This window comes from Perca fluviatilis, chromosome 22 (genome assembly GCF_010015445.1).
Source record: "Perca fluviatilis chromosome 22, GENO_Pfluv_1.0, whole genome shotgun sequence".
Lineage (NCBI taxonomy): Eukaryota > Metazoa > Chordata > Actinopteri > Perciformes > Percidae > Perca > Perca fluviatilis.
Genome location: NC_053133.1, coordinates 25086903 through 25102646, shown reverse-complemented (window position 1 = coordinate 25102646; position 15744 = coordinate 25086903). Strand labels below are relative to the sequence as shown.

The window sequence follows — 15744 nt, the reverse complement described above, 5'->3', positions numbered from 1 at the left end:
AGTAATGATAACAACACTGTTGGCGCGTTCGCATGATACAAGCCTTCTGTGATCGCGCACCACCCCCATTCCTCTAACTCCACACAGTTGCTAGTAGCCAAGGAGGACACGGAGGATTAAAAAAAACATGATGGACTCTTCAGAAGAGGTCATTATCTTCACTCGAGTTTCTGCGCGGGAAAGTCGCCGGACGCCACAATCTTCTGAACATAACCATACTGAGAAATACAGAGAGAATTGTGTGGAGATGATAGTAGGCCCGCACGATGTAAAGACATGTTCAAGGAGTTCAGATAGAGCCTATATCAGGGCCATATTTAGTTCAGTGTTTTATATGTCACTATTTTTGGTAGCCTTCTGTACTTAAATGGCCAGTATGTACTTTATTTTCTTCATTCATTGAAGCCTCTATGTTTACAGGCTTGTGGTGATCGGAATGTGCTATAGGTGCCAAAAAAATCTATGTTTGGTACTGCCACTTACACTTCGTGAGAAAAAAATCGTGGCAGAGAATCGTGATATCAGTTCTAAGCTAAAAAAAATCGTGATTCATATTTTTCCCCGAATCGTGCAGGCCCAGCTGATAGTCTTAATTAGCTTTGCAGCAACTCATTTGGTAACGGTTTGAATGCAACGGAAGTTCACTAATATCTAAAATGTACGAACTAGAGCTTTAATTTAGAAAGCCCTACTTAACTGTCAGGCACAGCTGACGCACGACAGACACAAGCTCACAACGGAGAGACTCTCTAGATGCAGCAAATTGACTGACAGAAGATCGGGCTATTTCTGTTCTCGACTGCACATCCTCCCACATCGGCTGAGTCAAAGCTGACAGCAGGTTTGAGTCCACACTGTCTGTCTGTGGAGACGTGGGTAAAGGAAGGATAACATCACATTCATCAGATGGTTGTCTGATATGTTGCCTTTCTTTGTTGGTAAAAATCCTAAAACCAGAAGCCATTAATGGCTACATTTACATCCACATATTATTCCTGTTTTTGTCTTTTATTTGGAAAAAGACAATCTTCAGACTAAGCTGTTTAAATTGCAGATGAAAGTGACTATAAAATAGGAAGTTTTTCAGAGTTTTATAGCGGCGGCGGACTTGTTGGACCGTGCGAACACAGCGTCCCTCTTTCATTCCTTCAACCAGCTTCTTGAAAAGATTCGGCCTTGTGATGTGTGCGCATATCCAAAAACCTGTTGATATCCACATCTTTCATAAAGTTTAAAAGTAGCTGAATTTCTCCTTCTTTTCTTTTGGGCATGCATGTCTACCCCGCTCCGCAAACTGTTGGCTGGTTGGTTTGTGTACAGCAACCATATCAACGCACGGAGCTGACCGTAAGCCTCTGTCAGCTCTAGCCACTGAAAAGAAATAAGCAGAGAAATCAGACCAATTACAAAAGCTGGTCAGCCTGACATCATATCGATTGAGCTCATAACTATTCATTAGCTCGCCCAGTTGCGCTGGGTAAAGGATGCTGATAGCCAGGCTCTTATTGGCTAGCTGTTGGCCAATCAGAGTCAAGCAGCTTAGCTTGTTGAATATTAATGAGAACTGGCAGAAATCAAGCCGAGTCTTCCTGTAGGCTTTCTATACCACGCTAGAATGGCTTGAAACAAGCTAACCAAGGCATTTTTTCCACAAAAAATGTTACAGAGTCCACGGTAGAACTTAATGAACTACGTGTGGCAGGGCACCTTTAATTAGCTTTGTAGCAACTCATTTGGCAATGGCTTGAATGTAACGGACGTTGATTAATATCAAAACGTTACGCACTAAAGCTTTAAGTCTGACTAACAAAGTTGTTTTTTTTTCGTGAGAAAGCCAAAAGTATTTGACTCAAGATAATTATCAGTTATAACGAGAAAACTCTTTCACTCACTTTTTGTTTTCCCAAGATAACAAGATAGTAAACTCCTGATCTAGAGATAATTATAAATGATTGCAACCACTCATCACATCCTGGCGGATGGTGAAGGAAGAAGATCTCATAACCGGCAGGACGCAACTCTCACCCCCACATTCAGGAGACGGAGTCACGTCTTTTATTTGACTTTATTTATAGTGGACTTTGTTGGAGCAACTTCATTTCAACTTCATTCATGTTCATTTCCGTCGTCATCCATAATTAACACTCATGCTTTTTTTGTCTTCGTACTGTTGCCAAGGTAGAACTGAGAGGTGATCCGTTAGTTGTGGCTGTTGAAAAACAACGCTGATCATTTTACAGATCTACAGAAATGTGAAGACACAATAAAGTGCTAACTTTTTTTAAATGACCACTGTATTGTCCTACAGCCAATACAGTTTATTGTAAACAAATTGTAGTTAAATAAGAGTATATTTTCTCTCCCAAACTGCTGCCAGTGTCTTCATATTAAACAGGTTCTTTGTTGGATGACGCTTGCTGTTGTTTTGCAGCTTTTGTAAGAAAAGGATCCACATTATTGGGGTTAACTTGATGTGATTATCAGCTGAAATTCCATTCTCACAATAAGAATCGGATATGTGGATATGTATACTCTTGTCTTAAGTTGACAACTTGTGCAAACGTGTTGAGCCAACAAGCGTTTTCCTCCTCTGACTCTGTCTGATAAAGACAAGAAATGTCCTCGAAAAGCTTTTTTTTCTCCTTCAAATCATCTTATCATCTGAGTCCTCCCGCAGCACTTGAAAGCAGCAGGTTTTCATCCCTGAGCAAATTACATTGTTCTCATCTGATCGCTGAGCAGCACTTATTTCAGTTTCATTACAGATCTCTTAGCAACTAAAGCGAGGTCTGTCAGCGAGGTCAGCAGGAGAGCTGACAGCGTCACGTAATGTCTAAATATATAAGGCAAGGCAGCTTTATTTGTATAGCACATTTCAGCAACAGGGCAATTCAAAGTGCTTTACATAAAAACGATTAAAATACAAGAATGAAAGTTACAGTGCAGTATAACAAATTAAACATTAAAGAGCAGTTAATAACAGTTAAATGAACAATTATTTAAAGAAAGGCAACATCACAAAGAAAGGTCTTCAGCCTTGATTTAAAAGAACTGAGAGTTGGAGCGGACCTGTAGTTTTCTGGGAGTTTGTTCCAGATATGTGGAGCATTATAAACTGAACGCTGCTTCCCCCTGTTTAGTTCTGACTCTGGGGACAGAAAGCAGACCTGTCCCAGACCACCTGAGAGGTCTGGGGGGTTCATAGTGTAGCAGCAGATCAGAAATGTATTTTGGCCCTGATTTATAAACCAGCAGAAGTATTGGAAGCCAGTGTAAATACTTCAGAACAGGAGTGATGTGATCCACTTTCTTGGTCTTAGTGATATAAGAGAAAAGAGGACTGTGTTAATTGATCCATAACTTTGTGAGAACAAGAGAACGGTTGCTGACATGAAACAGCTCCAGCTCTGCGTCTGTCGTCCCCCAACACTATCTGTTACTGGCTATTATGTTGAAAGTTTCTAATTGATTAAATACTTGCTTAAAGCATTTCAACAAAGTTTTGTGTTGGAGTTTGTAACATTCCAAAATCTTAATTTTGACTTCAAGATGTTCATTTTCACTGTAAATACATATCGGTTCCAAATATCGGTCATCATATCCGGTATCGTGCAGCCCTAGTTCAGGACGTTGGGGAGACTCGTGTTTAACAGATTAACAGAAATAAGCTCTGTCTGATAAACGGTGTAAAAATAAAGTCCCGATCTGCGAGGGAAGTGAGTCTCTGTAGCTGCAGGAAGCAGCATGATGGATCTTTTCTCGCAGCCTGATGAGACATCGGCGTGTCTTCTTCCCCCACACTGACACACAAATCGAGGACGTCATGGTTGTATTGATCAGCCCGCGCTTTATTTGACTCACTGTACGTGGGAGGAGGAGGAGGACCGGGGGGGGGACAGCCTGTTTACCAGTCAGCCCATTATGTTCTTTGAATGCTTCCTGAACAAAATGTTTGACTGGGTTCCTGTTTGTTGTTCTTGTGGAAAAGATGATGATGATATGCGATAAACGTAATAAAGTGTGGTTTTGTGAGGTGCAATCACATCTGCATCTGTCCCTGACACATCTGTCCCTGACACATCTGTCCCTGACACGTCTGTCTGTCCTAAAGTCAAATCCGCATTAAGAAGATGAAGTCGTGAGCTGTGGCTGCGAGTTGAATGTTAACAGCTGGGTCTATTTTTGTATTTGTGCTGGAATCGAAGACGGGAGTCAGAGGGAAGCGGTTACCATGGCAACCGTTTTTTCTTTTTGTTGTTTCCTCAGATCCTCCCCGGAGTTCGCATCATCATCGCCAACCCAGAGACCAAAGGGCCGCTGGGAGACTCCCACCTCGGAGAGGTCCACACATATTAACTCTTTCTTTGCTCTTGTTTTTTCTTCCTTTCCGGTTTTCCTTCTCATTTCCTGTTCTTTTTTTCTTTTTCTTTTTTCTTTTCAGATTTCTTTATTTAAAAGGGACAGAGCAAATTAATCAACATACGGAGTCCCAACGTGTAAATGTGCCAGATTTAGCCATACAGGCTAATTTTCATCTGCAGTCCCTAGCAGGTTAATGGCCTAAAACAATAGATACGCTACAACAACACAACAAATACACATAAAAGAACTTGGCATAGACAAGTAAAATGACACAGCCACTATCCCAGATCATGACTACTGGCAGGTTGATGGCATGAGAAAAACATAACACCAGTATCACACACAGTAGACACAGGTGAGAGTGCGTAGACACACATTAGAACGCATCAACAACACATTAAGCGCACACAGAGACACTACTGTAGCGATAAAGACAAACACATTATTCTGGATCATGGCAGCGTATTTGATTAGTCAATAACCAAATGTTTTATGGATTTGGAGAAGGATTTGATAGATGTGATGTTCCTTCTTGCTCTACCTTTTTCTCAGCTTCTCTGTAGCCCTTTATTTCTGTCTTTTCTTGCCTTCTGTCTGTATTTTATTTCATATTTGTCTGTTTTCTTATTTCCCTTTTCTTAAGTTTTCTGTCATCGTTTCTTTGCCTTTTTCTCACCTTGTCTCTCTGTCTTCTATTTTTTCATTTTCTTTCCTTATCCATTTATTTTTCTTTTTCGTCTTTTTTTTTATTGTTTTTTGTCTTAATTTTTGTCTTTTTTATCTTTTCTTTTTGTCTTTTCTCTGTTTTCCCTCTTTCAGTTTACCCTTTCTTATCCCTTTATTTTTTATTTGTTCTTTTCTGAGCTTGTCGGTTTTTTAATGCTTTTGACACTTTAAAACTTTTTTTGTCACTTTTTTAAGGCTTATTTTTATTCATGGTCAATAACCTAGTTCAAATGACATTATACCTATTTTTTTAGATTTAAAAAAAGCATAAATTATGAATTATTTTACATAATAGTTAAGATCAGAGGATGTTGAGTGAATCACAGACTGGTATCTTGTCAAAGTTTAGTCAGGAGACTGTTTTTAAACCATTGAAACTTGTTTTCAAATGCTATAAAAATGAATAAAACACCCCAAATTCAATGAAAGTAATCATTGATTTTACCTGCGAAGATCGTTGTATGGAATACATCCATGCATCAATGTTATTTTTGGGCATTTTAGTTTAAAAAAAGATATATAATTGGGGTTAATTATTTACGGTTGTTGCCTGCGTTATTTCTTCACCAAATTTTGAAATAGATTTGAATGAAGTAGTAGCAGGCAGCCTCATTAATGTGCAGTAGAGTGAAGTCTAACCACCTGTCTGTGCTCTGCTCTGTGGGTTTCTGCAGATCTGGGTGCACAGCGCTCATAACGGCAGCGGCTACTACAGCGGTTACGGCGAGGAGGTCCTGCAGTCGGATCACTTCAACTCCAGACTCAGTTTCGGAGACACTCAGACGGTCTGGGCCAGGACGGGCTACCTGGGCTTCCTCCGCCGCACCGAGCTCACCGACGCCAACGGAGGTTAGTTTCCTCTCTGACTCTCCGCCCGCTGCACCAACATGTCTCTGTCTCTTTGTCTCGTTTTAAAAATGTTTTATTCACACCTCATCGTCGTGTCAATAAAACACAATTTCAGAAGGCACAATGATCATATGTAGGACGCATGAAATGGGGACCCCACCCCCCAAAAAAACTGAATATTTGGTTAATTAAATATAAATAATCTTTCAAAAAGCACATGCAGAGGCATCTATCATGCAGATTAAAGATTGAATACTGGAAAGTAACTGTATTAGTCTTGTATGATTCTTAAAGGTCCAGTGTGTAACATATGTAGTTGTTCATTACCAAAATCTGTGTTGCCCGTTCACAAACTTGTCCTTTTTCATGAATATTTACCACCACCATCAATTCCAAGTATTCCTTTTGGCTTGAAATTTTACATTTTCACTTGCATGAACTGGGGTAGACGTTAGCCGGTGGGGGACATATAGGACATACTGCTCCACCTTTCACGTTTTCGCTGCGATAAACTCATAGGTGCTGCTAATGCTGCTAATGGTAAGTTTGAAGAAGGAAACATTGAGGACCACACATATTCAAAATCCAAATTTCAGGAACGGGAGTCTTCTTCTTCTTCACCCAGAAAAAGCAAAAGGATATTGAAAAGAGCAAGAGACCGATCAGTCTACCGTAGCTGTAATACGTACTTTGAACTGCATGGTGTAAGAGAGTTGATTGCGATATATGATCTCAACGCTAGATGGGAGAAATTCCCACACATTGGACCTTTTAAACTTAAATGAAAATGTTTGTTCAATGCGAAAGGTGTTAGATTTAGGGTTATTTATAATGTAATAGTTCCTGAGTTTGACTGTTAGTTTGATCTCTCCTTTTAAGGGAAATGTACATGTGTGTACAGTATGTGTATTGCACATTGATTTACATATATCCTTGTAATGATGATGTGATGTAATGGGTATGTATTGAGTGGCCCCCAGGAAGAGTAGCTGACTGCTACGGCATCAGCTAATGTGGATCCTTTTAATAAACAAACAATAAGCAAACATAATAAGCTACTAAAAGCTTTTCGGAGGGGGCCCATTAACATTAAACATACAACAGAGAATATACAGACACTAAAATAATCAATTCACAACACAGACGAATACCACGATATACAGACGATCCCAGTGCAATTCTAACACTCTAAGAATATTAAGCAATCATATGTTATAAGCAAGTTTTCCTTCAGACATGAAGATGGAGCCAGAATGCAACAATTTCAAGCTTTCATCAAGCTCGTCCCAGATCTGCGGTCTCCTACACACTAAACTCAGGCTTGTACACTTCAGCCTTGGGTTTTTTTGGGTTTTTTTTACCAGCGAGCAGATGTTTTTCCCTCGTGTCGTAAGTGTGCTGGGGACGACAGATTGGAACGAGCTCACTTCAATCAGTTATTTAACCTGTGAATGACCCGAAATATCGATTCTCCAAAACAGAGAGACACGATGCTCTGTTCGTGGTGGGAGCTCTGGAGGAGGCCATGGAGCTGAGGGGAATGAGGTACCATCCCATCGACATCGAGACCTCCGTCATCCGCGCGCACAAGAGCATCATGGAGTGGTAGGTCGGATGGGCACGCTGCCTGCATCAAACAGACGCAGTTCGAGACCAGCTGGGGAAGAAGTGGAACGTCTAGCAGCTTAAGAGACAGATGTTTGTCTAAATAGTCAAATGTTCATCATGACGAGGGTCAGATGTGTTTCTTAAATTAGACCTTTTAGGCTTTTCTGTATTTTCTGCCATATCTATAATGTTACAATGTCGGATGTTCACGTTAAATGTGGCCAAAGCTTCAAATAATGAGGTAACCCTATTTAACCCTTGTGTTGACTTGGGGTCAAATTGACTCGTTTTGACAAAAACGTCAAGGTTGATGGGAAGACAACACAGGGGTTAAAAGAAATCCCTGTGAGCCAAAACCTCAGATTTACCACTGTTCTCAACGCTCCGGTTCCAACTGTTTTTTTTCTACTCTCAGCTCCGTATCACGTCATACAGAACCGGTTTCCATATATGGTCATCTGCTCCAGGCTACTGCAATGTTTACATTACGTACTCTGCCACATGTAGCCACATGCTAACATCTTGGCTGCAAATGTTGACAATTTCTCCCAAATGTCAGGTCACATTTTTGCTGCAGATGTCCGCTTGTGTAATACTTGGTGTAGAAGCCTTTATTGGCGGTAGAAAGTGCTGCTATACTCCCTTCCAAGCCACTGCTCAGTACATGGAGCTACATGCTAACGCCAGGGAAAGCTGTTATCTGGGCAGCCGATGTTAATTTCTCCCCAATTTCGGGTCACAGTCCCGCTGGAACATGTCCGGTTGTGTAGTTTTTGGCCTAGAAGCCCTTATTGGTGATTTTCACAGCGACTGTACAGAGGCAGCGATGGCAGAGCACGGATCCAGAGACTCTGGAGATCCGGAAATGCTGACCAATCACAGCAGACTGGGATTTTTCAGAAGGGGGGGGCATAAAAGGGCAGAGAGGGTGAATACAGGTGCATCAGCCATGGGCAGGATCAGTGTGTTTTTTGAACATGCTCTAGTAGAAACCCAAAATACAAGCATGAACCTATACGGTACTTTAGGGGTCTTTATTAACAGTAGAAACCTAAGAAATCAAATGTGTGTCCCCCCCCCTCAGTGCGGTCTTCCCCTGGACCAACCTGCTGGTGGTGGTGGTGGAGCTGGAGGGCTCCGAGCAGGAGGCCCTGGACCTGGTTCCCATGGTGACCAAGGCGGTGCTGGAGGAGCACTACCTGATCGTGGGCGTGGTCGTGGTGACGGACATCGGCGTCATCCCCATCAACTCGCGCGGCGAGAAACAGCGCATGCACCTCCGCGACGGCTTCTTACAAGACCAGCTGGATCCCATCTACGTGGCCTACAACATGTAGCCTGAGTGTGTGTGTGTGCGCGTGTGTGTGTGTGATGTGTGCGTGCGTGCGTGTGTGTGCGTGTTCAGGAGTGAGCGAGCATGCGTTTGTATGCCGTGCATATTGCCGTTGTTCATTTATTTCTCAGAATCAAGATGTACTGTATTTTTGAACCTGCATATGGTGTGGTGTCAAGTCGTCCGTTTTCTTTAAAGTCGTGTTGTGCCGGTTGATTGGCTGATTGATTGATTGATTGATTGATTGATTGATTGATTGTTCAGTGGGAGTATGTGCTTCTTCTTTTTTTACACCCCCGTTCAATCTCGTGACCTTTACCGGGAGCTCGTCACTGTAGAAAGCCTTAGGGGAACACTGTGTACGGGGCGGCAGCTCCGAGCGTTTTTCAGAGGTTTAAGAAGGAGAGAGAGAGAGAGAGAGAGAGAAAGAGAGAGAGAGAGAAACTAGAGACTGTGTCTGTCATCATGTTTTACTGGTCGATTCAAAACACAGTAAATCCCAGATTTGTGGTATTATTTTAATTAGAAACAGGGGCAGCCAGAAAATTGTAAAAATATAAATATTGTACATAGACATAATAATTATATGGAGAGGTACCTAAAACACAATGAGGTATAGTAGCCCCTATATGCAGCTCTCTCCACCTGCACCCTGAGTGTGTGTGTGTGTGTGTGTGTGTGTGTGTGTGTGTGTGTGTGTGTGTGTGTGTGTGTGTGTGTGCGTGTACGCGTGTTCGTTCCTCATTTGTTAATGTATGTGACCGAAACATCTGACATAGTTTTAATGTGATTCACGCAACCGATTTGTTTTTTTATCCTTATCCACAAATAAGAACAAGGTTTTTTATGGAGACTTGAAACACTAAAAAAGTTGAAACTGTATTAACTAAAAACATCCCCCCAAAAAAGAGCGTCAAACTATATGTGTTTTCAGTGTCCAAAGTCTAAGTGGCTCCGAAGAAAGACGTTGATTGAAGCTTGGGAGACAAAAACAGCCTTTTTCTCACGTGAAGGTTCTGACCACAGACACACACATGGAAGTGCAATATTTATCAGTAAAGAAGTTGATTTAAAGCAAATGCAGCAAAACTTCACAGTCCTTCCAGAAAAAGAAGAGTTTTGTTTAATTATGCGGCACGTTTTCTTAAAAAATGCGATGGAATATGCTATGTGATATTTATGCAATTTTATGCGATGAAATTGGGTGAACTTGCAAAAACTGCAGTTTGATGAAAAAGAGAAGAAAAAAAAAAGTGATTCCCCCCCCCAACACCCTGCTTTTCGATGATGTTCATGTCGCGTAATTACGTCACTTCATAACGTTCCCATGGCAACAGGGGAAAATGGCTGCTCTTGTGTGAAGTAAACGCAACATTTTTCAACTTTCTGCTAAGATATATGTGACTTTTTTGCAACGAAAATGCGGGGATTATGAAATCATGCAAGCCCCGCATATTTTGTGCGGAAATCGGCAATTTGTGCGGCGAAAGTGCGGCTTATTTGAAAAACTGCGGCCCCCGCATAAATATGCGGACTTTGGCTGATTATGCGTTGAATTATGCTTTGAATCGTGTTTTTCTGGAGGGACTGGCTTTAAAGGCACAATGAGTAGGATTTTCCTAAAAAGCAATGTAAATAACCCCTGTTAAGTGTGTGTATCTGCAGACACCCTCAGCCTGTATATCTGGGACGTTTTCTGGGCGTCTGCCTCTTTAAAAACGTAGCTTCCAGGTGTCAGATCGTAAACACACATCCAAGAGGGACGCTACAAAAATGGCGGACACAGCAGCGGCAAAAACAAATCTGGGGTTGGCTTTTACCCGCTGGCACCGTTAGCCTCGGGGAGGAGGGGCCAACTTTAAATGTGTTTACAAACCGCTCGATTCTCTTTTATCAATTCAAATCGATCTTTGTTTGAGTGATCTGATATCGATCTTTTTGATATATGCCTTTTCACTCAGTGAATGTGGTGTACAGTTCTTAACCCTCGTGTTGTCAAATTTGACCCATTTTTAGAAACCACATTTTCAGAAGAATAACGCGGATTGTTCCACACAATGCTCTCCACAAGTAAAATAAATGATGAGCCCACTGCTTTCTTTAAATTTTGATGTTTTATTCAATTTTATAGCATTAAAAAAAAAAACAAATTATGAAAAAACATTGAAAAAAGTGACAAACATTTTCGCAAAAGCTTCAAAAAACGTGGGGAGGGGGTGGAACCCACAAAAATGTCAAAAGGCACAGAAAAGAACTGACCAAAACATCGGAAAAAGTGACAAGAACAAAGTTTTGAAAAAGACGACCAAAACGTTGAAAGAAAAAGTTTTAATTTTGACCCAGAAAAACTAAAAGTTGAACGGTCAACGGGAAGACAACATATTTGTTAATATAAACATTAAACCGGTGCATTATAAAAAAAGATTTTAAGATTTGAAGCAGAAGTTCTCTGAGAATCTCTTTTATACCCGAGCTAAATTTCTATTGTCGCTGAAATTCGCCTAACCTGATTGATATTGAATCGAATGGTGACCGTGTAAATCGGAACCGATTCGGGAAATCATTGGCGATACCCAGGCCCACCAACCCTACTCACTCTGCCTTTAAGGAGCCCAACAATCCTTTTTCACCGCGCCACTCAACCGATCTTTCAGTCATCGTACTGAATGACTTGCAGTGAACCCGTGAAATTCAGCCCGTAAAGCATCTGAAAGAATCTCGTCAAGCAACGTGCACTGTGTGAATATAAAATAAGGGAATATTGTTTATTATTTAAAGAGGCTTTAAGGCAACAGTTTATCCCCAAACTAGGTGTTAGTAATCCACACCTTGCTGTGAATTCTGGGAATTGTCAGGCTGTGCGTGAGTCTCCAGATTATATGGAAACTTTTATTAAGAATAATTCATAAACATTCATTTGTTTAAATTGTCTTTTTATGAGAAGAAAATAAACTTTATGCATATCAGAAGTTGCTTAGCGCTTGTTTGGCTATCATAGCAGTTTGGGTCTGTTGGTAGCAGCGTAGCGGTCATGTTTCAGTCCCTGCGTGGGTGTTTGTGCGCTTGTGTGTATGTGTGTGTGTGTGTGTGTGTGTGTGTATTGTATGTAAATAGTGTTGATTTTGTACGGTACAAGTGTGTGTGACTTGTTTTGTACACATGATAAAAAGATTAAATGACACTTTTATAAGAGCCTGCTATGGGCTCACCGTCACACTATACAGTGCAATAAAGTGCTTTGATTGGCTAAAACTCAGACTAGTTTTTGTTATTATTATTATTATTATTAGTATGTGACTGCTTTGTCTTCATGCTTCAGACTTACAGTAAATGTGTTTTATGCTGCTTGCGGTGAGCAGGGTCAGGGCCAGTGGTGTAGTCTAATGTATACCTGCGTATCCCGTAGACTACCAGCCCAGTCTCACGGCAGTTCGTGAAATGGTCACGTTATTTAATCTATTGATTCGTGTTCACGGGACATTTTTTTCGTGGTGGTCAGCACGAAAATGTAAACTAATGTCTTTAAATGGGAAGCATATGTCGTGGTCACAGCACGACTACGGTAGCGAGTAGTATGAAATGCCGAAAATCCGCGAAAGGAGGTTGGTTGGGGTGGTGGATTGCGTCCCGCGCGTGGCGTGTTGTTTCCTCGTTAACCGTCCCGTTATTGTCGCGCATCCCTCGCGGCCGTCTCCCGGCGTGTGAGGCGTCCTCCCCCGGGGTGTGACGTTTGCTTTCCCCGTTAATCTCCGTATAGACCATTTCGTGCTGGCCGCCATGAAAAAAATGAGAAAAACGTCCATTGGCTTCCATTGCTAGACCTTCCTCCACAGCGCTGTGGAGGAGGGTCTGGCTAGTCCAAACAGCATTCCGGGATGGGAGAAAGAAGTGCTCTGGTTTATTGGCATTTCTTTAAACTAATCACAATCGTCATGGGCGGTGCTAAGCCCCGGACGGAGCCACGGTGCCTCTGCAAAATAGCCTCTGGAAGGAACTTGTTTTGGTTGAACGTGTGTACGTTCAAAAGTAGTTTTAGTCGTGCAACAGAAAACTCCGATTGGACAGATAGTCTAGCTAGCTGTCTGGATTTACCCTGCAGAGATCTGAGGAGCAGTTAACCATAGTCCTCCCAAATCCACCGGAGGTTAGAACGCCAACACAAAGGAAGAGGAAGGTGACGATCGAAATGAGGGACATCCGGCAGAATTTCCAGCGGCACCTGAACAATCCTGGAAATGAAACGTTGTCGATATAGACCAGGGCAGCGTGGACGGCGACTGTCCACGGAGGGTCAAGAAGCGTGAAACCCATTTTATGGTGACACATTCTTCCAACAGGATATTCTACACGAATAGACTTTATTTTTTACCACATTTAAATCAAATGAACTGATAATACAGGGGGCGACCTCTGGCTCACCCAGTAAGAGCGTGCGCCCCATGTTGGCTGAGTCCTTTACAGCGGCGCAGGTTCAAGTCCAACCTGCTGCTCTTTTCTGTGTGTCATCCCCCATCTATCTCCCACCTTTCCTGTCCATCCACTGTCACTCTTAAATAAAGGGGAATTATCTTACAAAAATCTGATAATACAGAATGAATAGAAAACTGCATTGTATTTTTAAGTTAGAATATGAACAACTGTCATTTATGAAAACAAAATATGAACAATTACAGATGAAAAACAGGTTTCAGGATAAGAAACTGTGACTTATTTAGCTTCTTTTTTAACAAGCAAAGAGCTAATTGTTTTCATATTGTCCTTAAATCTGCACATCCAGTGCTATATGACCAAAAGATACTTTTCATAATTATTAAACCTTACAAAGTCAGTTTTTTTGTTTTTTTTATGGCATGTTATGCTTTTATTTACACAGAAACAGAGAGGAAAGAGGAAGACATGCAGCAAAGGGCCCAGGGCCCGATTCGAGCCCAGGTACGCACCGTACCCAGTGAGCTACCGGGGTGTGGACACAATGTGTACAAAATGCAAAATGTAGGAGTTCTATATGAAGTTTGGATATGAAAAGGTGGACGAACAGAAAGTTTTACACATGCCAACAGCATTTAGAGAAATGCAGCGGCTGCTAATAAAAGACAGAAACCAACGGAATGATTTACTCTTCAGTATAAATACAAACCTTTTACCTATTTTAATCTCTATCTTCTTTCGGTTTCTAATTTGCTGTCCTCTCTTCAGGTCCGATCAGACTTTTAAAAGCATTCCTGACTGATTTAAACGATCTGCGGAGTCATCTTTCTTTTCTTCTTCTTCTCCTCGTGTCCTTTCATTTGCAACAACTACAGGTCGTTAAACTCCCTACATGTTCAGGGTTTATTTCAGTCTGTAAACAGTTAGACAAACACTTCAGACAGAACTCAAGCTAAAAACAAGAAGACGTATTCAGATCCTTCACTGAAGTAAAAGTACTAATACCACACTGTGAAAATATTCTGTTACAAGTAAAAGTCCTGCATTAAAAATAGTCCTTATAATTAGGAAAATATACTTAAACCATGACATCACTTTGAAACAGACAAATAAAATCAGACAATAATGTCTCCTCATAAGTAAGTGAGTAAACAACGCTTTATTTATATAGCACTTTAAAAGGTCCCATGACATGGTGCTTTTTGGATGCTTTTATATAGACCTTAGTGGTCCCCTAATACTGTATCTGAAGTCTCTTTTATATAGACCACTAAGGTCTATATAAAAGAGACTTCAGATACAGTATTAGGGGACCACTAAGGTCTATATAAAAGAGAGATCTCAGATACAGTATTAGGGGACCACTAAGGTCTATATAAAAGAGACTTCAGATACAGTATTAGGGGACCACTAAGGTCTATATAAAAGAGACTTCAGATACAGTATTAGGGGACCACTAAGGTCTATATAAAAGAGACTTCAGATACAGTATTAGGTCTATATAAAAGAGATCCAGCAGAGCTGACAGACTGAGGGAGAAGATTCCAGAGGGTTAGAGCTAAAATGGCAAAGGCACGATCACCTTTGGTGTTGTTATAGTTGGAGCGAGGAATGGATAAAAGACCAAGGGGCTGAGAACACCGGGCCGGGTTGGGAAAGAAAAACAGAACTCGACATGCATAGTTAAACGCACCGAAGAGAAGCAAATAAGCAAATATACACACGCATACGAATTATGAATAACAATGGATTTAAATTGTAGATGTATACCAATTATTGTTATGTAAAAAAAAAATTGTTATGCATTCATGCACGTCCTTGCTTTTTCTTAGTGATTTTGGTAGACTAACTGATAAATGAATGAATGAACTAAGTTATTGTTATTGTTATTGTGTTTTTTATACACAAATCAACTCCTATGTCTCTTAGGTAAACGTTTGGGAGTGTATGCATACAGTATATTGTATTATATGTATACGTATATATGTATATTTGTATAGAGGTATATGATTAGAAGTGTATAGGGGTGCAGATGTATGTTTATATGCTTATACATAGATATATTTCTTTACTTTTAAAAAAACATATTTTTCTTTCACTATGAGGGTTGTTTTGTTATTTTATTATTATTATTATTATTATTATTATTATTATTATTATTATTATCAGCACTAGATATGTACATACACAGCCAAAAAAAAATGTTTCCAAGGATATGGTAATGCTACTGCTTTGTACGGTAATGGATTGTTAATTAGTGAAGGAATTGCAATAGAAGTATTTAAAAAAAAAAAAAAAAGTTTTGTGAGTTCAGCCACACGGTGCCGCTGTTGTTATTTTTATATTAAAACCACTCAGGACCTTCTTTCAGGTCGGCGGGAGCGCGCATCAGTCCGGGCCGTCCTGAGAGACAAGGTGTGACGGGGACGCGCATTTAT

At 40.8% G+C, this 15744-nt stretch overlaps 1 protein-coding gene across 3 annotated transcripts in view; it reads left to right on the top strand.

Moving 5' to 3' along the window:
- LOC120552233 (disco-interacting protein 2 homolog C-like) overlaps window positions 1-10070 on the top strand; it is an 86992-nt gene extending 76922 nt beyond the window's left edge. For 2 of the 3 annotated variants that reach the window (XM_039790085.1, XM_039790083.1), the window contains 4 exons: window positions 4267-4341; window positions 5763-5937; window positions 7419-7542; window positions 8630-10070. In XM_039790085.1, the coding sequence (XP_039646019.1) occupies window positions 4267-4341; window positions 5763-5937; window positions 7419-7542; window positions 8630-8882 (627 nt within the window). In that variant the 3' untranslated portion in view covers window positions 8883-10070. The remainder of the gene's footprint in view (window positions 1-4266; window positions 4342-5762; window positions 5938-7418; window positions 7543-8629) is intronic. The other variant, XM_039790084.1, reaches the window with a different exon arrangement.
- The last annotated feature ends 5674 nt before the right edge of the window (window positions 10071-15744 follow it).